Source organism: Mobula birostris, chromosome 27 (assembly GCF_030028105.1).
Source record: "Mobula birostris isolate sMobBir1 chromosome 27, sMobBir1.hap1, whole genome shotgun sequence".
Taxonomy (NCBI): Eukaryota; Metazoa; Chordata; class Chondrichthyes; order Myliobatiformes; family Myliobatidae; genus Mobula; species Mobula birostris.
Genome location: NC_092396.1, coordinates 21,678,376 through 21,702,632, shown reverse-complemented (window position 1 = coordinate 21,702,632; position 24,257 = coordinate 21,678,376). Strand labels below are relative to the sequence as shown.

At 43.2% G+C, this 24,257-nt stretch overlaps 1 protein-coding gene across 1 annotated transcript in view; it reads left to right on the top strand.

The window, feature by feature from the left end:
• Positions 1-6: 6 nt before the first annotated feature.
• The window catches only part of LOC140188589 (tumor necrosis factor receptor superfamily member 16-like), a 35,214-nt gene continuing 10,963 nt past the window's right edge, over positions 7-24,257 (top strand). Inside the window, exons 1-3 of the mRNA XM_072245018.1 lie at positions 7-107; positions 17,218-17,346; positions 21,897-22,028. Of these exons, the coding sequence (XP_072101119.1) occupies positions 17,226-17,346; positions 21,897-22,028 (253 nt within the window). The 5' untranslated portion in view covers positions 7-107; positions 17,218-17,225. The remainder of the gene's footprint in view (positions 108-17,217; positions 17,347-21,896; positions 22,029-24,257) is intronic.

Genomic DNA, 24,257 nt, shown 5'->3' with positions numbered 1-24,257 from the left:
GGCATTTGTACCGAACCTCCGGCCGGGGACGTGCTCAGAATGCAAACCCACTGAATACGTGTGGACCCTCAACTCCAAAAAAAGCTGCTGTCCCAAGTGCCCTCCGGGTAAGTACCTCACTGAGTGGGGATCGTTTTCGCATTTGATGGGAAGGACCCGCTGGTTTGGCGTAGATCTCCACCAGCAGCGGGTTGCGCCGGGAAGCTTACATGTATGTCGCGCCTTTTTACTAATCCAAAGCATTGTTACACTGCCTTGTTACACTGCCTTCATTGTGCCGTCGCCAAGAGACGTGTGGAGGGTTAAGGGATAACGGGAGATCGCCCCTGCATTTCAGGAGCCCATTTCTGAGGTAAACTGGTTACTGTAAGAGGGTTGAGTTACCAAGGTTTGGTTGAAGCGCCTGTAGTTTTAACAGGTTCCTGAGTTGCAGTCTAACACGCCAGTTGACTAGGTTTGGAATTGAAACTGCGACCTTTATAATAGTCAAATTATGTTCCGCTTTCCTAAATCAGAAATGGGAAGTGTCACTGTCTTTGAAGGGTTTTGTTTTGATACCAGCTCAATATATGGAGTGTTTGCAACTGAACCGTAAGTTCAGTTTCATCTGGCAGATCTTAAATCAGGCTGTTTACACTTCCCGGGACTGCTGTGGAGTTGACAGAAGTTCAAAATGGAATTCTCCCCTCATTGATTTGAGAAGAGGTGGACAAGCAGAAATCTACAAGGCAGGAGACCTGAAGGCTTTTTTCATAAAAGATTTTTTTTTTGGTTAATTGCAATCCTGTAAGTTTTTTGGAAGCCAATCTGATTTCTGTGGGGGAAAACTGCTCTAACTGATTAATGGAGTATTGATGAATGGGACTGGGGCTTAAAGGACACCAGAGTTTCAAATTCATGTGAATTAGTTGGATTAAGAACTAATACAACCAAGTCACATCTTGAAATCTACAAATCAGTAAGGGGGCAAGGACTGAATGACAAAATGAGGTGGACAAAATGCGTCACTAACAGGCAGACACTTGGGTCATACTTGATATAAATAATTCTGACAAGTAGCTGTCATGTGTTCTTCAGAGCTCTTTAATAAATATTAAATTATCAGTCACAGGAAGGAGTATCCCCTTGGTAACTGGAAATAAATAAGAAAGGATCTCATGCTTTCCCAGTGTGTATGGCGTAATAGCTGCACCAATGGCTTTTAGGGCCGCCTGGTAAAAGAGGACATTGAACTAAAACTAGAGGAAAAGAATTTTAAGCAAGACAAAGGTTTCGCTCCAAGAACTGGAATTCAATTGTATGCAAGGTGCGAGAGCGGAAACTTGATTAGATGAGGACTAATCAGTCAGGAGTGGAGGACTGTTGGGGGTATAAATACCACCCAACTGGGCATCATTCCTGAGTTTGCCATCAAAACGTTGGTTATAATTGATACCTTTACCCGGAGGGAAGCCCAGGAAGAGTTTATTCATTGGAAATAAATAACTTAGCTAGGTTCTGCACCCTGGATAAACTTTATTCCCAATTTACTGAGGGGATATTGTCCCACGTGACAACTCATGGAGAGAAGTTGCAAAAGACTGATTCACTAAACCCATGCATTAAGGGTCTGAGGCGTAAAGGAACCTGTCCAGGTGTGAAAAGTAGCCCCTGAGGCGAGAATGATATGAATGAAAAATAGCCACATTGCTGCTTTTAATTAATCCTCAAAAGCAAAACTGGGGAGGTTGGGGTCAAGCTCCAGCAGATGAAAGCCAGATTGCTATCTGGACTTCCGCTTTTCACGCACTGTATGATCAGTTTATGTGGTTGATCTTGGAGAATGCAGTGAAGATCAAGCAATTAAAGGGCAATTAAACTCTCTGAAGTAGAACATTGTGTCTTTCTGAATGAAGGAACTTAAAGGGTTTAAATAGTCTCCTGCTCTTCAGAACTCATTGACTTCTTACTGCAAATGTAAGGCAGAAGATAAGGCTGATAGAAGCATATCTTCCTGCAATTCTGCCAACTTTGACTTTGTGAATATCAATTATTATTGAAACTGCCTATGTGGTCAATTCATTGCATAAATATCACCCTTCCACTAAACAGTGGAGGTGTAGCGTATATTTTTCATTGATGTGATCTGCAGAAATGCCAGTACATTGAATTACCAATGTGTTATACATTTTGCTTTATAATAAAGACATAGTTTTACAAGGGCAGCATTGTGTTTTCAATCCTTTTTAGTCGCAAAACTGTTTCTCTGCAACTTTCTTCATTCTTATAGCCTCCAGAATATTTGTGTAATCTCAAATCTGACTTGTTAATCATCCCTGAACTTAATTGCTCTACCAATTATTTATGTGCCTTCAGCTGCATCACCTGTCCACTTCTCCATCTCTTCTGCTTTCCAACCATTGAGCACATCTATGTGAAACACTGTCACAGGAAAGCAGCATCAGAGATCCTCACCATCCAGGCCATGCTCTTTTCTTGCTGCTGCTACCAGGCACAAGAGCCTCAGGACTTGCACCGCCAAGTTCAGGAACAGTTACTACCCCTCAACCATCAGGCTGTTGAACCAAAGAGGATAACTACACTCATTCTATTGACAAGTTCCCACAACAAATGATCTCTCTTTAGGACTCTTTGTCTCGTTATTTCGTGCTCTCACTATTTGCATTTGCAAAATTTGTTGTCTTCTATGCTTTACTGGATCTTTCATTGATCTTCTTTACAGTTACCATTCTATAGACTTGCTGAGTATGCCCGCAGGAAAAAGAATCTCGGTTGTATGTTGTGACATACTGTATATGTACTGTGATAATAAAATTTACTTTGAACTTTTTATTTCATGGTTTGAGAATACTCCTGTGGAACTCAAGATTTTTTTTCTACTTTAAGTAAATATAAAATAGAAGCCATGTTTTGAATATTTGTGTTCCTTTCAACAAATTACCTTTCTTAATTCACCTCCAATCCAACTGAATGTCAAAAGCCAAATGATGCACCATTTCTTGCCCCTGCACTTGAGCTATGAAGCATGGCAATAGCAGTGCCAGCATTTAGTGTCTATCCCTGATGGAGCTGAGAAAGGGAACTGCAGAGTGACATAGCTGAGGTTTGAGGATACAAGTTGTTTGCCATTGAAACTTTGAGCTGTTCTTGCAGACAAGGTGCGTATGCAGCTGGTTGGGTTAGGCTCCTCGTCAACAATAACTCCAACTCACGATGATGCTGGGGAGATTCAATGATGCCAACTAATTGAATGTCAGGGCAGGTTGGCTGGATGCTCTTCTGACATTTTCACCACTAAACGTAGCAGAATCAGGTTTACTATCACTGGCATACGTCATGAAACTTGTTCTGCGGCAGCTATACAGTACAATACACAATAATAACTATAAATTACAATAAGTTTATATATATATTTTAAAAATTAAATAAGTAGAGCAAGAAGAGGGCAAAAGAATGGTGAGATAGTGTTCATGGGCTCATTGTCCACTCAGAAATCTGATGGCCGAGGGGAAGAAACTGTTCCTTAAACATTGATTGTGTGACTCCAGGCTCCTGTGCCTCCTTCATAATAGCAATGAGAAGGGCGACGGTGGGGGGGGGGGGGGGGTCCTTAATGATGGATATCGCCTTTTTTGAGGCATTGGCTTTTGAAGGTGCCCTTGATGCTGGGGGGCGGGGGGTGGGCACAGACCATGATGGGGCTGGCTGAGTTTATAACTTCCTGCAGCTTTTTCTGATCCCGTGCAGTGGCCCCCTCCATACCAGACAGTGGTGCAACTGGTTAGAATGCTCTCCTTGAAATTTCTGAGGGTCCTTGGTGACCTCAAACCTCAAACCTGTTCACCTCAAACTCCTAATGAAAAATAGCCATTGTTGTGCCGCCTTTGTAATTCCACCAATATGTTGGGCCCAGGATAGATCTTCAGAGATGTTGATGCTGCTGACCTCTCGATGGGCTCCAGTGTATATCCCCTTGAGCTCCCCTTCCTGAAGTCCACTTTCAATTGCTCTTTTTGACTTTGAGGGCAAGGTTGTTGTTCAGAAACCAGCTGATCTATATCATTTCTGTACGCCTTCTTGTCACCTTCTGAAATTCTGCCAAAACTAATGATGTCATTGGCAAATTTATAGATAGCATTTGAGCTGTGGCCAGCCACACAATTATGTGTGCAGAGAGATTAGAGCAGTGGGCTAAGCACGCAAACTTTTGGAGCTTAGGTTTTGGAGCCTGTTGATTAGAACTGAGGGTGTGATTGTGCCTTACTCAAGTACTACTATTGTCCAGTTAGTCCAAGGTGATAGGCAAATTGCAGCCGGTCCAGGTGCTTGCTTAGGCTGGAATTGATTCAAGCTGTGACCAACCTCTCACAGCACTTTCATCACAGTAGATATGGGGGACAGTCATTGAACCAGCTCACTCTGCTCTTCTTGGGCATTGGTATGATTGTTGCCCCTTTGAAGCAGGTGGAACTTCTCAGTGCAGTAATAAGAGATTGAAGATGTCCATGGACGCTCCTGCCAGCTGGTTGGCACAGGTTTTCAGAGCTCTACCAGGTATACCATCAGGTGTTATCCCAGAGGTCACCTGTGTGTTCATACATCTGCATTATGCTTTTGTGTGTATTTGTTGGGCCTGACTAATTGCATAGAGTATTTTCTAAGTGGGGAGAAAATTCAGAAATCAGGGGTGCAAGAGACCTGGGAGTTCTCGTGCAGGATTCCCTGAAGCCTAACTTACCAGTTGAGTTGCTGGCAAAGAAGGCAAACACAATGTTAGCATTCTTTTGGAGAGGACCAGAGTATAAAAGCAAGGATGTAATGTTAATGCTTTATTAGGCTTAGGTCAGGCCACACTTGGAGTACTGTGAGTAGTTTTGTGCCCTTATGTAAGAAAGGATGTGCTGATATTGGAGAGGTTCACGAGAATAATTCTGAAATGAAAGTTGCAAAATATTAGGAGCGTTTGATGGCTCTGGGCCTGTACTCAGTGGAATTTTGAAAAATCAGGGGTATCTCATTATAACTATCAAATATTGAAAGGCCTACATTAGAGTGGACGTGGATGGAATGTTTCCTTTAGTGGGGCAGTCTAGGAACCAGAGGACACAAATTCAAAATAGAGGAGCAGTCCTTTAGCACAGAAATGAGGAGTTTTTTTTCCCCATAGCCAGGGGGTGGTGAATCTGTGGAATACATTGCCACAGATGGCTGTGGAGGCCAAGTCACTGGGTATATTTAAAGTGGAGGTTGATAGGTTCTTCACTAGTAAAGGGATCAAAGGTTACGGGGAGAAGGTAGGAGAATGGGGTTGAGAGGGACAATAAATCAGCCACGATGGAATGGTGGAGCAGACTCAATGGGCTGAATGGCCTAATTCTGCTCCTATGTCTTATATTCTTATGGTCTTATGATCAATGCTGAACATGGGATGATGTCCTGGGCCAGCAAACACATCTTCCTTTATGTAAGGTAAGACTCCAAACATGGGAAACTTTTCATTAAATTTGACTTTCATTACATCTCCTCAATATATTACCACATCAAATTCTGCACGGACGTCAAATGCAAGTAGTCTTTGCAATTCAGTTCTTGTATCTTTATGTAGCTAACACTGCAGTGGGATCTAGATTCAAGTAGTCCTGGTGGAGTCCAAAGTTAGCATCAGAGAGCAGTGTATCGGTAAGTGCCTCCTAATAGGATTATCATCAACACCAGCATCGCCTTGCTGGTGACCGATAACAGACTGATATTTCTGTAACTAGCTTTTGAGTACAAGTTACCTAGATAATTTGCCATGGTTTCAGGTAGAGCTTGGCTTGAACTACAGCCATTTCATGAGTACAAGCTTTCAGCTGAGACACCAAAATGATTCTGAACCCATATCCTTTTGTGTATTAAGGTTTCTCAGCTCTATGGATTAAGACCATAAGATACAGGAGCAGAATTAGGCCATTTGACTCATCAAGTCTGCTCCACCATTTCATTAAGGCTGACCCAATTTCCCTCTCAGCCCCAACCTCCTGCCTTCTCCCCGTATCCCTTCATGCCCTGACCAATCAAGAATCTATCAACCTCTGCCTTAAATATATGTCGGTGACGTGGATGATGGAATTGATGTCTTTGTTGCAAAGCTTGCAGATGATACGATGATAGGTGGAGGGGCAGGCAGTTTTCAGGAAGTGGGGAGGCTGCAGAAGGACTTAGACCATGTGGGCAACGAAATGGCAGATGGAGTGCAGTGTATCTGACGGAGTGAATTGAATTGGCTAACAATGTGCTCGGTGATGGATGGAAAATTTGGAAAAAGATTGAGAATAGTCAAGACTGATTTCTGCCTGACTGTGCTATGCCAAAAGACTGTTGTCATATGCAGAAGTGCAATGAAGAACTGAGTTGCAGCAACACCTCCCTACTGTAACCTTGCTGTGCTTGTGAGTAACTCATTAGGGATGGGGGTTTCCAAAGAACTTTCTTTTCCGCTGATTGCTTTATTGTCCACAGCCATTTAAAATGGGATGCGGCAGCTTTAAAAGTGCCAGCCACAGCACCCCCACATTTCCCTTTCCAAATGTCAAAATTGAGGCTGACATTTCAGTGCATTTCTGTGGAAGCCTCGCATTGTCAGAACGAAATGAAGGTCAGGTCCCGCCTTTCTTCCAAATGGACTGAAAAGATCCCATGGCATCCTGCATGGAAGTTTCCCCTGGGATTCTGACAACGTGCATTTGACCAACTCAAACAGGGGTGAAATGGGTTTTTATATCACCTTGTTATTTCTAGGATCTGGCTGTGCTCAGATTGACCCTTGCTGTTCCTACATTATAACAGTGACTACAAAATTGCTTAGCTGCCCAGAAAAGGCTTTGCAAAAAATGTGAATGAATGGTTTCTCTACAAGTCAGAATGTTATTGCTTACTTGTATAATCACACTCTTATTTTCTTACAGTGAACCATCACTTTGAAGATACTTCATTATGCTGTCAGTTATGAATTTCCAGGATTTAGACCAGTCGTGATATATTTCCATTGTATTTCAGTGAGGATCTTGCAGGTGATGATGCTCTTGTGTACCTGCAGCCCTTGGGTTTTAGGGGTGAGGAAATGCTGTTGAAGCAACTTTCACTGCAGCCACTGAGGAGGAAAAGGTGAACGTGTTAGGATAGTGGATGGAGTGCCAGTCAGCCAGACTGCTCTATCCTGGGTGATCGTGGGCTACTACTAGGTTGCTAGAGCTTCATTCAGTACAGCTGGTGTAGGTTATTCCACCCCCAACATTTAGGTGGCAGTGGTTGTTTAGGACATGAGGAGGTGAATCACTTACCGGAGAGTTTGGAGTGACATATCAGTGCTGATGGTAGAAGCAGTTGTATCCTCTGTAATTGGGGATGGTGCTAGCCTGGTATGATGGGAGACAAGCAGAAGATTACTGACAAGGAAAAAAACCCGCAGATGCTGGAAATCCACGCAACACACACACAAAATGCTGGAGGATCTCAGCAGGCCGGGCAGCATCTATGGAAAAGAGTAAACAGTCGTTTCGGGCCAAGGCACTTCAGGACTGCAGGAAGAAGGATGAGAGGTCAGTGTTATGAGAACTGTGGAGAAAAAAGATGAGAAGTCAGACTTCTCATGACACTGACCTCTTATCTTCCTTTTTCCAGGCCTGATGAAGGATCTTGGCCCATAACGTCAACCGTTTATTCTTCTCCATGTATGCCGCCTGCAGAGTTCCTCCAGCATTTTTTATGTATTGCAGAAGATTACTGAGTAGACTTTAAAAATTCTACTTAAAGGCTGCTTTTTTTGATGTTCATGCCATTGGGTTGGAGGCTACCCAGACGGAATACAGGGTGTTGCTCCTCCAACCTGAGCATGGCCTCACCACGACCATGGACTGACAAGTCAGAAAGGGACATGGGAAGTGAAATTAAAATGGGTGGTCACTGAGAGTTCCCGCTTTTTCTGGCAGAGTGCAGGTGCTTGGTGAAGCCGTCTCCCAGTCTACGTCAGGTCTCTCTGATGTGCAGGAGTCCACACTGGGAGCACCAGGTACAGTAGATGATCCCAGCGGACTTGCAGGTGAAATGTTGCCTCACCTGGTAGTGAGGGGGGAGGTGTAGGGGCAGATGCGGCACTTGTTCCGTTTGCAAGGATAAGTGCCAGCAAGGAGATCAGAGGGGAGGGATAAATGGACAAGGGAGTTGCGTAGGGAACGATCCCTGCAGAAAGTTTGGGTGGGGGGAGGAGGGAAAGATGTGCTTAGTGGTGGGATCCCATTGGAGATGGCAGAGTTCCGGGGAATTATCTGCTGGACGCGGGGGTTGGTGGGGTGGTAGATGAGGAGAAGAGGAACCCCGTCCCTGATAGGGTGGCAGGAGGATGGGTTGAGGGCAGACATGCGTGAAATGGAAGAGATGCTTATGATAGTGGAGGAAGAGAAGCCCCTTTCTTTGAAGGAACCTGGAACCTCCTTTGTTCTGGAATGAAAAGCCTCATCCAGAGAGCAGATGTGGTGGAGACGGAGGAACCGAGAGAAGGGGTGGCATTTTTACAAGTAACGGGGTGGGAAGAGGTATAGTCCAGACTCTGTGAGAATCAGTGGCTTGCTCAGTCAGAAATATATACTTTAAAATACAAAATGTAAGCATTGAAGTACGAACAAGAATACAAAATGTGCATTAAAAAGTAACAGTGCAAAGTACAGATGTGCAATGAAACCATACTATACTTAAGGAGGAGGAGTTGTAGCGTCTTATAGCCAAGGGGAGACAGGATCTCCTGTGGCATTCAGTGGTGCACCTACTAAAGGTATGTCATGGAGAGGGTGAGAGGGATTGTCCATAATGCTCCATAGCTTCTGCAGCATCCTCCTCTCAAACACAGTCAGCAGGGAATCCAGTTCCACCACCAGAAGAGAACCCGCCTTCCTGGTGAGCTTATTGATCTTCTTGGCACCTACTGCTCTCACCCTGCTGCCCCAGCGGAATGCCAGCCACCACTGAGTTGTAGAAGATTTGCAGCATAAGCACTGCAAATGTTGAATGACCAGAGCCTCCTCAGGAAGTACAGTTGGCCCTTCTGCACCCCTTCTCTGTCCCTTCCGCCCAGTTTATTGTCCAGGTGAGTTCCCAGGTACTTGTAGTCCCAGACAATTTACACGCCTGTTCCCTTGACGGAGATGGGAATGCAGGGTGTTTTCACCTTCCTGAGGTCCACCACCAACTCCTTTTGTCTTAGTGATTTTGAGGTGCAGGTGATTCAGCCCACACCAGTCAATAAAGTTGTCCACCACTGTTCTGTACTCAGCCTCTCAACCCCAGCCCACAACTGCCAAATCGTCTGAAAACTTCTGCAGGTGGCAGGACTCTGAGTTGTATTTGAAGTCCAAGGTGTTGACGGGGAACAGGAAGTGGTGCTGGACAGACCCCTGAAGTGACCCTGTGCTGCTAACCACAGTATCCGATACAAAGCTCTGCAGTTTCACATACTGTGTCTGTAACCTGTAATCCAGGACACCGCACAACTTATTTAATTTAACTATTATATATATGTATTTATTTATTCTACTATAATTCACATTTTTCTCTATTATGTATTACGTTGTACTGCTGCCGCAAAGTTAACAAATTTCATGACAGACGTGGATGATAGTAAACCTGATTCTGATTCTGATCCATCAGCAGGATCACCAATCATTAACACGTTTATTTTACAGTAACTATATAAACATATCTCTAGAAGAGCTGGGCAGAGTGATGGCAAGATATTTGGTGTGTAGATGCATCAGTAGAGGAATCATCCCCTGCAGGGAAATGGTGTTCAAGTTGACCTTTTTACGTAAAGCACTAAGACCAATTTACACAGTTAATAGAAATGTCAAATTGTACAATAACTTACTGTTAATAATCTGGTAAATTCTGATTATCTGTACAATGACTAATCATCTCATTGAATCTCATACAATGTCATGGTTTCAGTTGCTAATAGGGGGAAATAAGAATATTTTTTTCTCTAAAATAAAGGTTAGTCATCTCTGAAGTAAAGGTTAGTCACCTATGTTGAATTTCAAAATGTTAACTGAAGCTCTGAGGTTGCTAAGCTAGCTGGCAACTATGGAAGGAAGTGAGACGTGTGTTGTTTGCAACACCAGAGAGGCTGGCAAAGGAATGAACAAAATAAAAAAAAAATCTGCATCTATTGTCTTTTACTGGAGTAAATAGTGAAAGAGTAAGGTGGGCGAAGGTGGAAAATTTAATTAGGTTAACTGAGTCATTTGCAACAATGGTGTATACTTGGCATTAATGTAAATTCCACTTCAGTAATCATTAAAATGGATATTTCCATTATGTGATAAGAAATTAAAATCAATCTTTTCTGTTAGTACTTTCACTGGTGAGTAAATATGTCCGAAACTTCCCATTGAATGTTTCATTAGGATCAAAGTGAACAACCTCAATTATTTTTCCGCATGTTCAACAATCTTCCAAGCTGCAGCGTCTGAAAGTGTCGACATCCTGCAACGATTTACACTCAAACATTTCCCACTTTCGTCTCAATCTCAAAGGCCTGCAAGGCCCCCACGCTCTGAATTTCTTACGATATTGATTAAGGCGGGTTATTTAGCAAACAGAAAATATGATCAAACTTGCTTATTTACAGATGTGCGAAGCTTGCTTTGCTTGCGACAGAGAAGGAAGTGAAGGCTTTTTAGTCTGCATCCTGTTCTCATCTGCCCAAAGAATTTCGGATGGATAGATGGGAGAAATGGCCCTTGAACGGATCTCTTGATAAACCCTAGACCTTGCAATCTACCTTAACTTTCTTTTCAAGAGTAACCTTCTTCATTCTATTGTTGCTTTTCCCTTTATACAGCTTTGAGGTACTGATGGTTTGGAATGATCTGTACAGACGAAAGCAAAGTGAAGTTTTTCACTGTATCTTGGTACCTGTAACAACAATACAACCATTAGCCAATCAATCCCCTCCTCTTGATGCTGATTAATTTGTCACCATTGTGCAGGCAAGTGAATAGCATGTCAGAAAGAGCTTAAGGTTTCCTCGAGCCAAGGAGGCCAAGGGATGGCCTGCTAGAGGTATGTTTGACTATGAAAAGTATAGATGAGTACAATAGTCAGAACCTTTTTACCATGGTAGGGGCAACAAAAAAGAGGGAGAAGGATTAAGGTTTTAAAGGGCACTTGAGGGGAAGGTTTTTCAGCAGAAAGTGACTGATATCTGGAACGACACCAAGAGAGGAAGTGTAGGTTGATACAGTCCTTATATTTAACAGCTATTCAAACAGGCGCTTGAATAAACAAGGCAAAGAACACAGGCCTATTGCAGGTATCTAGAATTAGTTCAGTTGGGCAAAACAGTCAGCATGGACCTTGGGGCTTGATTCTGTCTGTACAACTCTTGTAACTCTGTGATTAAGGGTCTGTGTGACACTCTGACTCACAATATAAAGCTAACTGGCTCCAAGAACGCACTGGAGATGGCCAAAAGCTGGGAAATGCGTTTCAACGAATTGCCATGATGTCAGCATTTGGTGAGATGTTAAAGGTAACATCTTTCTAAAGCCCCTCACCCCTGCCGGGGCACAGGCTGCTGACAGCAGCTCACCGGAGTCCCCTGTCCTGGGCCAAAGGTTGGTTGGGCCCGGCGGCTCCTGCTTTGCCCACACGCCTTCTGGGTGAAGATCCTTCCTGTCCCAGGGACGAGGTCTTTGGAGCTTCTGTTGGTGTTTCTGTAGCTCTGGGTTTTCATGGGATGAGGTTGCCAGCCCCACGCCAAACCTTTCCTCCTATTGCAGCTGGGCTTGGGACCATGGCAGAGTTAAGGGTAACACCAGCTAGACATGAAATCTCGAGTTTGATAATAAATTGGTTTTGCCTGTTGGTGCCTCGTATGGGAAAGTCACTCACTTCATTGAGTAAATTTCTGATGATGAGGCCCGTTTTGCTAATGCCTACTTTGTGGTTGTAGCTGAAGTGCAGCTACTTCTTTATCTTCCCTTTGATTACTAGTACTCCGAACCCCCCTCTAAGTTACACCCAGTTTTCCCGTAAGCCACAGTTTTTATCATCACTTTAGCTTTTGAGAAGCAGAATGCATGTTATTTTAACTGATAAGATGATGTGCTGGCTGATTACACTAAATATAGTAATGAACATTTGATTTTTTTTTGTGCATGTGAAGAGGGGGTAGATGTTTTTCTTTGAACAGGGTTGATGGTTTTCTTTGTTTCTCGGCTGCTTGTGGGGAAGGCGAATCTCAGGGTTATATACCACATACGTGCTTTGAATCTTTGAACAACTCTTTCCTCGAGTATCAGGGCTTTGCAGGACTCAAGGTACATTTATTTTCAAAGTACGTATGCAGTATACAACTCTGAAATTTATCTTCTCGAGACAGACGCAAAACAGAAAACCATGGAAGCTGTTCAAAGAAACCATCAACTACCCCACGCACAAAAATACTTTACAAAGATCTTGCTGAAGTGTCCTGAGATATAAATAAATCGCCATGTTGTCAAATAATGAATAATCTAGTCTGTCTTTTCAAACAGTTCAGAGCTTTCAGACTTCATGAGAACATGATTGTTGTCTATTCACCTCTGACTGTGCATTTGAATGTGTATTTAGCTGGTCCCTGTACTACTGGGATACCAAGTAAACAGCTTTTTAAAAAAAAAAAAATTTAGTTAAGCAGCTAAAACCAGTGAGGCAACTCTAATAAGTTCTAGAAAGCAAGATCAGCTTGCATTTGAGAGGGTAGCAGTGATCTGCTACAGTTGGTCTGGTGAAAGCATTCCCACAGTGCCGTTGGGCAGAGAGTTGCCTGATTTTGGCTCAGTGACAAGGGGCGAATCGCAATGTGTCTCCAAGTCAAGAGTGTGCGCAATTCGAAGGGGGAACCTTCTGGTGGCTGGTGCCCTCGTTAAGTTGTTGCTCTGGCCCTTCCAGGTGGTGGCTCATGGGCTTGGCGGGGGCTATTCAAGGAGCCTTGCCTTTGGCAGTTCCTGAGGTAGTGAGTGTTGACTGTTGGCAAGGTATTTTGCTTAACCCTTAACTTTGTATGTAGTGTTGGGCATCAAAATTCATTTTGAGCTGCGGAGCTATAAAATGATATGACACAGAAACAAACTCTTCAGCCCAACTGAATCTGTGCCAAAGTTCAAATATCCGTATGTGCTACGTGACCATTTTAGATTAGATTAGATTAGATTATGAGTACATGCAGTCCTCTTTATTGTCATTTAGTAATGCATGCATTAAGAAATGCTACAATGTTTTTCCAGAATGATATCACGAAAACAAATGACAAACCGGCATCAAATCTAACAAAAACCACATAATTATAACATATAGTTACAACAGTGCAAAGCAATACTGTAATTTGATAAGAACAGACCATGGTAAAGTCTCAAAGTCTCTCGAAAGTCCCATCATCTCATGCAGACAGTAAACCTCCAGCGCCGCCAACTTGCCAATGCAGCATCCTGGAAGCATCCCACCACAATCCGACTCCGAGTCTGTCCGAGCACCGAGCACCATCTCTGCCGAGCGCTTCAACCCCAGCCCCGGCAACAAGCAATAGGCAAAGCCGAGGATTTGGGGCCTTCGTCTCAGGAGACTCTCGATCGCACAGTAGCAGCAGCAGTGAAGCAGGCATTTCAGAAGTTACTCCAGGTGTTCCTCCGTACTCTCATGGCTGTCTCCATCAAATCCGGATTGTGCACGGGCCCCCTAGTTACACATATGATATTCATTCGGAACGGCCGCGCACGCTGTGTCACACCGCCATCTTCTCCTCCCTCCTAGCACCTTCAAATGGTGCTAAGTGGCCATTTTATTAGGTATTGTACCTAATGTTTGAGGTCTTCTGCTGTTGTAGCCCATCCACTTCAAAGTTCAAAGTGTTGTGCATTCAGAGATGCTCTTCTGCACACCACTGTTGAAATGTGTAGTTATTTGAGTTGTTGTTGCCTTCTTGTCACCTTGAACCAGTCTGGCCACTCTCCTCCGACTTTGCTCATTAATGAGCTGTTTTCGCCCTCACAACTCCTGTTCACTGGATGCTTTTTGTTTTATCAAATCATGCTCTGCAAACTCTAAAGCAGGGGTTCCCACGATCAATGGTAAGGCTACATTGCAGAAAGAAGGTTGGGAGCTGTTGCTGTAGAGACAGTTTTACATGAAAATCCCAGGGGATCAGCAGTTTCTGAGATACTCAAACCACCCAGTCTGGTACCAATGATCATTCCACTGTCAAAGCCACTTAGGTCACATTCCTTCCCCATTCTGATGTTTGGTCTGAACAACTTAACCTCCTGACCATGTCTGCATGCTTTTATGCATTGAGTTGCCACCATGTGATTGGCTGATTGGATATTTCCATTAACAAGCAGGTGTACAGGTTGTCACATGACCGGCAACAATGAATATAGACTTGAGTCAGGTTTTATAAAAACAAACAAACATTTATTAAACTCTGCTCAAAAATAGCAAAATGTATTTAGACACCGAACTTAACCGGAAGTTAACTGCTATACGGCAACTCTGGAAAAGTTCTTAAAAGGGTAAATGCGAAAACAGTTCTTAAAGGGTAAATTCGAACACAGTTCTTAGAATGGTAAATTTGAAAGTCCAAGAGATTTATACAGTCAATTAGGAGAGACTTTCCTGAAGTAAAGAATTCCTGGAAGATGTGACGTTACTGCTGATCTCAGCTGGAACCTGCCTTGTCCGCAGGATTCATGACAACAGAAATAAGACGGTTTAAGGGAACTGACCTTTTGCTCTGGAGAATCGACACTGCACTATCCTTCCTACTTTAGCAGAGGATATCTCAGATGCAGGTCACTTTTTCTTAAATGAAGATTCAATAAAGGTCGATCCTCTCCAAAACCCGCCAAACGATATCAGCTTTACTCGACTCGGCGAATTCCTGCACCTTGGTAAGGTCTTCACTCTCCAATACTACTTACAATAGAAAGTAGAACTCCACTTTAAAATGAAACTGCATCACAAGACGAATACGCAGCATAACGGAGTATCTGACAAATGAAATAACTAACTAAACTTAAAACTAACTGCGTCACCCCAGGAGTCTCCCTTTTATACCCGTAGTCAACATGGCATCACGTGACCTCACACTGGTAGGAAAATTACATCACCCCACCATCACATGACCATTACCTCATGCTCATAAGATACTCAATTACATCATGGTCATAAGACAATCACAAGACTTCCATGAGGTATGTAACAAGGTGCACCTAATTAATTAACCACTAAGTGTACACTAATCCCATTAATTCCCACTGATCCATTGATCTAAAATATTGCCATGTAAAATCTATAGGATTGACTTAGTGACGGGGGCAATTATAATCTACTCTGATTTGCTTATGATGTGGTTAGGCAGGAAAATGATTCATGAGAACTCAAAGAGTCTGCAAAGAGGAAGAAGTGGGTTAAATGAAACAGCATGAAGGTGGTGGGTGGAATAGTGAGGTAGGTAATTTTGGTAGGATGAACATAAGAACAATAAGTTTAAATATTTAGAAAATAGTAAATGTTAGGAGAAACAGTATACAAAGATAGCCTGTAGGTACAACAAGAGTTGAGATATATAGCAGGAAAAGAGACCCTTCAGCTCATCCATGCTAATCAAGGTTACATCAGAACTGTTCTTACCCCTCAACCACCAGGCTCTTGAATAAAAAGGGGTAACTACACTCACCTGCCCCATCATTGAAATATTCCTACAACCAATGATCTCACTTTAAGGGCTCTTTATTTCATTATCTCATGTTCTCACTATTTATTGCTATTTATTTACACTTGCATTTGCACAGTTTGTTGTCTTCTGCACTCTGGTTGATCTTCCGTTGATCCCCTCCTAGTTACCATTCCATAGATTTGCTGAGTATGCCCACAAGAAAATGAACCTCAGGGTTGTACATGGTGACATATAGGCCATTACGTTAGCAGTGAAACCTTTCCCAGGGTGTTACAGGTACTTTGGTAATAAAATTTACTTTGAACTTGGTTTTTAATAAAGTAAGAAAGTAATGGCAGAATTGTAAAGGGCTTTAGTGAGACCATACCTGCAGTATTATTTGTTCTAGTTAAAGAAAGGATGTAGTCGGCAAGGAAGTTAACTACATAGATTCACCTGATTGACTCTTGGGAGGAGATGATTGTCCTATGAAGAAGATGATGTGAAAGATGGACGTGTACTCTCTGTGCTTTAGAGCAATGAGGGGTCCCATTGCAGTATGCATGTTGTTAATGAAGAACTGAAGGGGTGGATGCCTTTTCTTCTGGCTGGAAATTCAATTACAAAGCCACACAGTATTTATAGCCTTTACTGCAGCAGAAACTGAATGTAAGAGTGAAGATGACTTCATAGGGTTCAAATACGCTCACACTTACAATATATACTGAGGTCTGGTAGCCCCACTTCAGGAAGGGTAAACTTGCGTTGGAGGAAGGGTTCGCCAGATTGACAAGGGATTAATCTATATTCTCTAGAGATTACAGAAACAAGGGGCTGATGTTGTAGAAATAATGAAAATTCTTAAGGGATTACGAAGCAAATTCAAAGACAATGTTTCCTCCAATTTCAAAGTTGCCCATCTAGGACTGAGGGGAGAAGAAATTTCTTAATATGGGGTAGTGGTATTTTTGGAATTCACCACCCAAGAGGCCTGTGGAAGCTCCGTTATTGAATATATTTAAAGAACAAATTTTGACATGAAGAGAGTCAGGAGATAATGAATCTTGCAGGTGCGAAAGGGTAAATTTTCTATCCGCTGGGTCTCATTCCATTTTTAGCTCTATGAATCTTGTACCTGGTCTCTTTTATTCCTTCAGATCTGCCTTGTTTTGCCACACATCATCATCACTTTTTCCAGATGTTTCTTTGGTATTCCATTGAAACATTTTTCTTTTGTCCTTTATTTCACCCCCCCATCCTCTTCACCATCCTCAGCATCTTCAACTTCATTTAGCTCTGCTCTTCAACTTTCCCCACCTGATGTATGTATATGGCTGTTGTACAGAAACTTTAATTCTTTTCTCTTTCTTCACAGATGCTGTTTGTTCTGATGAGCATTTCCAGCGCAGTTATTGTTCTTTTTATTTCCAATTCAACATCAAACCTTTAATTTTCATACTCTGACAGAAAATGCACTTTATTTTAAACAGGACAGTTCATGAGAAGTCGGTGTGGTTATTTTGGTGCTCCGGCAGATTGTGAGACTTGTCAAAGTGGGCATTTTACGGACACCTGGAATATACACAATCGCTGTGCGCCATGTACAAGTTGTTCTAGAGGTGAGTTTAATAATTACTTTTTGACTAACCAGATACCAAATAATGGAATGGGACTTTGTTCCTCTCCTTTGGCTACCTTGGGCTTGAAATTTTACCACAACTTGTGTGAATGTTGACTTTCCGTTTCTTTGTGCACATTTGAAGCTAATACCTTAAAAATTAAGCACCACCCCCAAAAATGATAACATCCCAGAGTAACACACACAAAACAGTGGAGGAACTCAGCAGGCCAGGCAGCATCTATGGAAAAGAGTAAACTGCCGACGTTTCGGGCTGAGACCCTTCATCGGGACTGGAAAGAATGAGGAGAAGTCAGAGTAAGAAGATGGGGGGAGGGGAGGAAGAAGTACAGGGTGGCAGGTGATAGGTGAAACCAGGAGAGGGGCAGGGGTGAAGTGAAGAGCTGGGAAGCTGATTGGTGAAAGAGATAAAGGGCTGGAGAAGGGGGTATCTAATAGGTGAGGGCAGAGGACCTTGAAAGGAAGGGAAGGGAGAGGAGCACCAGAGGGAGGTGATGGGCGGATAAGGTGATAGAGGGAAATGGGAATGCGGAACGGTGAAGGAGAGGGGTGAGGGGGGGGCAATTGCCAGAAGTTGGAGAAATCGTAGAGTAGTTAGTATGGAGGATTCTGGGTGCTAGTTGGTCACAGATTGCCATTGCCAATCAGTGGGCTGACACACAATCATGGTTAGGGTTGGTAGATAGGGTACAGGGGCTACAGCTTGGGACTGGGACCTGCCGTTAGTGACAGGCATTGATTGGAAATAGTGTGCGACGTAGTGAGGGTTAGAACCTAGAAGAGTAGAACAGTGCGGTAGCAGAAACATGCCCTTCAACCAGAATGAGCTTGAGGCCAAACTTAATCAGTCCGTTCTGCTTGGGTTCGAATCTGGCCAGCCCCTCGCACGAGTTCCACCCGTGCTGGCTTGAGTGTTGAGCTAGCAATGGCTTGTAAAAAAGACAAACGCTAAAGAAACAGCAAGGTTGTCACCTGATGCACCTAATGGTGCAGGGAGGAGCTTTATCATACATTTTAACTGCCTGCACATGATCTGTCTTCCTCTGTTCCCTGAATACTTTACGTGCCTACCTAGTGTCACGTACCCCATGACGGGGATAAAGAAACCAGCAGAAATAGAAACCACTTTGGAGTCCAGTATTGCTATAAACTACTAATATTTATTAGTAACTACACAAAACAGTAATATAAATGTAGATAAATCAAACAGGTTAGCAATGATTACATACATAAGTACGTAAATCAGTAAGTGTGGAAAAATATGTATGAAAAACCAAGCTTCTTTAAGTCTAGGGGTAAAAAGATACAGTCTTACGATGTTGAGTAAGGTTCAGTTCAGTTCAGTTCGTGGTATGTAGTTGAATAGCGATGGGGAGAGAGAGAGAGAGAGAGTGAGTTGAGTCTTCAGGTGAGCTGTTACCGTCGTCCTCCAAAATCCTTCACAAGTCACCGACTGTGACCTTAACCAGGGGGACTGGTTTTCCTGTGGTGGAGCTATCACCCCAGCAAGGGTGGACACATAAACAACTCCCCACCAGTCAATCCCTTCTCCTTCACTGGAATAGCAATTTGGATCGATCCGCCTGATCGATCCTCCAAAACCCACTTTCTCTGCAGGCACAACAATGCTCATTCAGTGTCCAGATGATGTGTCTGAGGTCTGTATCATCTGACCTCCTATTTATTTCTCTCTGCTGAGCATCACCTGTCATTCAAAGAGTCCTTCCTTCCTTTGTCTGTAAAGGAAATGCAAGCAGGCAACAAGTCCTTGAAAGTAACATCAACAACTTGCCTTCGGTCACCATAGCAATTTACGAGCTGCTCAGTGCTGTCTCCAAACCCAACTCAGTAGAAATCCAAAGTTACTTACAATGCCTTAAAGTGACAGTCTAACCGGTAATCTTCATCTCTCTCTCCCTCTCTTTTCAAAAGCAACATTTCGGTGGTAAATAACTCTCTCTCTTCAAAAGCACAGCTAGTAGGAGTACTCCAGGATCTCCTCACACTAGAAGCTTCTGGAACACAACCATAGTATCTGCTTCCTCTCTCACCTTCCAAGCAACTGCGACTCTCTGTGCAGATGCAAAACTGTCCCGTACATCCTAGGTTAGGACGAAGATTCTCAGCGGCCTTGAATCATTGGGCCGTCCTGTGTTAACTTGACTTTCTGGTATGACATTTATCCAGAGGTGAAAGCTCCTGTAAAAACCAAGGAAGCCTGCGGGCTGTGGACTGGGAATTCCTAGTACAGCCAAGGCTGCTGAAGTTGTCACCCAGTTAACCTTGATGTGTTAGGGCACAGCTCTTGAATTTGTGGTTGGAGATTTAGAAAATTATTCTAAGATCCTTTCCAACCCTCTTCCCTGTCATCTGCACAGTGATTGAAACCCACCCAGTGCTACGTGCAGAAACCACCCAAGGCAGCAGAAATCTTGCTGATATGACAAACTTTTTTTTAAAGAATGCTTCCTGTCTGCTTCAGTCTCTTCTCGATTTCATCAGTAAGCTACGAGTCAGAACTTTTGGGGTTCCCAGGTAATGTGACGTGCAGGGTCTGGGGTTTTTGAGGAGACAAGCTATTTGCATAAGGAAGAAATATGCCTAAAATGAGAGGGGATATGCATCTGTGATTAAATTGCAAATAGCTTGTTGAAAAAAATGTAGTTTATGTTTTGTTTTTCTGAATGGGCTTTAGAATGCAATGGTAATTTTCACTTTACCTTCTAATGAAATTGGATTATGCAGCACAATTACTCAATTATTGACTTTTTTATTTAATCACATGAAATTGCCCACACAGTGACTTTCCAATGTTGACAGGGCATGATTCTTGCATCAAACTAGATCCCACTCTTCATTTTAGCTCATCCACTCTAATTCCATGGGCCCTCTCTTCTTTCATGTTCTTTCTTTTCGGCATCTTAGATTCTTAGGCTTCTTCCTTTTCTTAGGTTTTTAAAAATATATTTAGTTATTTATTTATTGGGATACAGTGCAGAATTGGCCCTCCCCGGCCCTTCGAACTGCACTGTCCAGCAATGCCCCGATTTAACCCTAGCCTAATCACAGGACAATTTACAATGACCAATTCACCTAAAAACTGTCTCGAGACTGTGGGAGGAAACCAGAACACCCCAAGGAAACTTGTGTGGTCATGGGGAGAACGTGCAAATTCCTTACATGCAGCAGCAGGAAATGAACTTGGGTCGTCTGTACTGTAAAGCGTTGTCACTGTGATGCCCAATTCCAGTATCTGCATTTGTTTTTTTTTAAATATTTAATATTCTGACATTATATTTTCCAGTCATTTACTTGGTCATAGACATGTCTACTTAGACCATAAGACATAGGAGCAGAATTAGGCCATTCAGCCCATCGAGTCTGCTCTGCCATTCCATCATCGCTGTTCCTGGATCCCACTCAATCCCATACACCTGCCCTCTCACCACATCCTTTGATGCCCTGACTGATCAGGAAACCATCAACTTCTGCCTTAAATATACCCACGGACTTGGCCTCCACTGCAGTCGGTGGCAGAGCACTCCACAGATTCCCTACTCTCTGGCTAAGAAAATTCCTTCTTACCTCTGTTCCAAAGGGTCACTCCTCAATTTTGAGGACGTGCCTTCTAGTTCTGGATACCCCCACCATAAGAAACATCCTCTCCACATCCACCCTATCTAGTCCTTTCAACGTTCAGTAGGTTTCAGGTAGATCCCCCCGCATTCTTCTAAATTCCAATGAGTATAGGCACAAAGCTGCCAAATGCTCCTCATATCTTAACCCCTTCATTCCCGGAATCATCCTCATGAACCTCCTCTGGACTCTCTCCAATGACAACAAATCCTTTCTGAGATACGGGGCCCAAAACTGTTGACAATACTCGAAGTGTAGCCTAACTATTGTCTTATAAAGGCTCAGCATTATCTCCTTGCTTTTATATTCTATTCCCCTTAAAATAAATGCCAACATTGCATCTGCCTTCTCTACCATGGACTCAACCTGTAAATTAACCTTCTGGGAGTCTTGCATGAGGACTCCTAAGTCCCTCTGCACCTCTGATGTTTGAATCACTTCAGATAAAGATCACAAGGTAAGGCTGGCTGAGTGGTGGGGGAGCATCTTTGATTTAATGGCAGTAACAAAAATTTTATTAAGGAAAAAGGACGCCAGAGGAGAAAGTAACAGAATTAGGCGTGTTGCCAGAAGTGGAAATTAATGTTAACTCTCATGTCTTCACTATTTCAATTTCAAATGACCAGTCTGCTTTTTGCTTTTAAGCTTATTAACTAAGGTAATTGGAAACTCATTTCAAGTTCCCACTTATTAGCATTCAGAGTGGAATCCCATAAGATTACTTCTTATTTCCAGAGATGTCCTCAAAAATCCCTCACCTGGAAGGAATTACAAATGTGATGTCTCTCTTTACAGAAGGTTGTTGACTGCCAATAAGAGTGTGTTTCCAATTATTATTTAAAAACCTTTGTAATAACAGATTATTTTATGAAATGCTTCCTGTTTCCAATCCAGAAAATGGTTTTCAAATTGCAAAGGAATGCAACAAAAAAGCCAATACCAAATGCACCTGTCGGCCAGGTTACTCTTCAGATGGGAATGGAAAATGCTTCAAAATATGTGACAAAGGAGAGCAATTAAAATCAGGTACAAAACTATAAACATTCATGGAGCCATAGTGTAATACTGCATGAAAACAGGCCCATCAGCCCAGCTTGTTTATTCCAACCAAGATGCTAGTCCCGCTTGGCCCATTTCAACAAACAGTTCAAAATAACATTACAGTGAATTTCCTTTGTTTGATCTGGGAACCACTGACAACAGCAGCAGTTGCTGCCCATCCCTCATTAGTCTAATTGCTCTTGCAAAGGTAGCGGTGAGCCAACATCCTGAATCACTGGAAACCTGGTGGTGAAGATACTCCTGTGGTGTGGCTCAACCGTAGCTTCAGGATTTGGTCTCAGAGATATATTTCCAACTCAAGACAGAGCACAACTTGGAGGCAGAACCTCCTTGTGGCTGCCTTCTTTACCCTTCTGGGCAGTAGAGGTCATGCTTTTTGGGAAGTGCTTTTTTGTAGATGGTAAATACTGCAGTCACTGTGTCCTGGTGATGGTAGGAATGAATTGTTAGCATAATCAACGGTTTGCTGGTCAAAGAGGCTGCAATGTCCTGGATGAAGTTGACTTACTTCAGATTTATTGGAGCTACATTCATCCAGCAAATGAGTGTTATACCACATTCTTGAGATGGTGGAAAAGTCTTATTGTATCAAGAAGTAAGTGGCATATCTTTTGATAACCAGCACTTCACCTGTGGGTCTGTCAAAATTATCTCCTGTATCCAGTATTTACAGTAAGGCATCTTCTATATCAGTGAGACCCGATGTAGATTGGGGGAGTGCTTTTTCATCTGCAACAGGCAGGATTTCCCACTGGAAAACAATTTTAATTCCACTATTCCCATTCTTACATGTCAATCCATAGCCTCCTCTACTGCCACGATGAGGCCACTCTCAGGTTGGAGGAGCAACACCTCATATTCTGTCTGGGTAGCCTCCAACCCGATGGTATGAACATTAACTTCTCTAATTTCTAGTAATTTCTCCTGCCATTCTCTTCCCTGTTTTTCCATTCCCAATTCTGGCTCCCCTCTTACCCCTTTTCTTCTCCTCACCTTCTCCTTCCTCCTTCCCTTTCTCCCATTGTCCATTCTCCCTCCTATCAGATTCCTTTTTCTTCAGTCCTTTACTACTTCTTCCACCTATCACCTCCCAGCTTCTCACTTCACCTGCTCTCCGCCTGCCATATATCTTTCCCCTCACCCAGCTTCACCAATCACCTTCCGGCTTGTACTCTTTCTCCTCCACCCGACTTCATATTCTGTCCTCTTCCCCCTTCCTTTCCAGTCCTGATAAAGGGTCTCAGCCCAGAACATTGACTCTTCATTCTTCTCCATAGACGCTGCTGAGTTCCTCCATCATTTTGTGTGTGTTACTTTGATTTTCTGTTGTGGCTGGCCTGGTTGGTCAAATGGATGTTGATGGGAGGGAACTCCATTGTTAGACATTTTCTTTTTGAAGAAGGTCACAATCTGAGACACAAAGGTTACTTGCCACTTAGTGGCCCATGCCTGAATGTTATCTGGGTCTTGCTGTGTGCATTGTCCTTGGACTGAGATAAGACCTCAAAAAATTCCATCCTGGCACTTATCCTTGTAAACGGAACAAATGCTACATATGCCCTTACACTTCCTCCCTTACCACCATTCAGGGCCCCAGACAGCCCTTCCAGGTGAGGTGACACTTCACCTGTGAGTCGGCTGGGGTGATATACTGCGTCCGGTGCTCCCGATGTGGCCTTCTATATATTGGCCAGACCTGACGCAGACTGGGAGACCGTTTTGCTGAACACCTACGCTCTGTCTACCAGAGAAAGCACACATTTTAATTCCACATCCCATTCCCATTCTGACATGTCTATCCACGGCCTCCTCTACTGTAAAGATGAAGCCACACTCAGGTTGGAGGAACAACACCTTATATTCCGTCTGGGTAGCCTCCAACCTCATGGCATGAACACTGACTTCTCAAACTCCCGATAATGCCCCACTTCCCCCTCGTACCCCATCCATTATTTATTTATATACACACATTCTTTTTCTCTCTCTCCTTTTTCTCCCTCTGTCCCTCTCACTATACCCCCCCCTTTCTTTCTCCCTGGGCCTCCTGTCCCATGATCCTCTCATATCCCTTTTGCCAATCCACTGTTCAGCTCTTGGCTCCATCTCTCCCCCTCCTGTCTTCTCCTATCATTTTGGATCTCCCCTTCCCTCTCCCACTTTCAAATCTCTTACTAGCTCTTTCTTCAGTTAGTC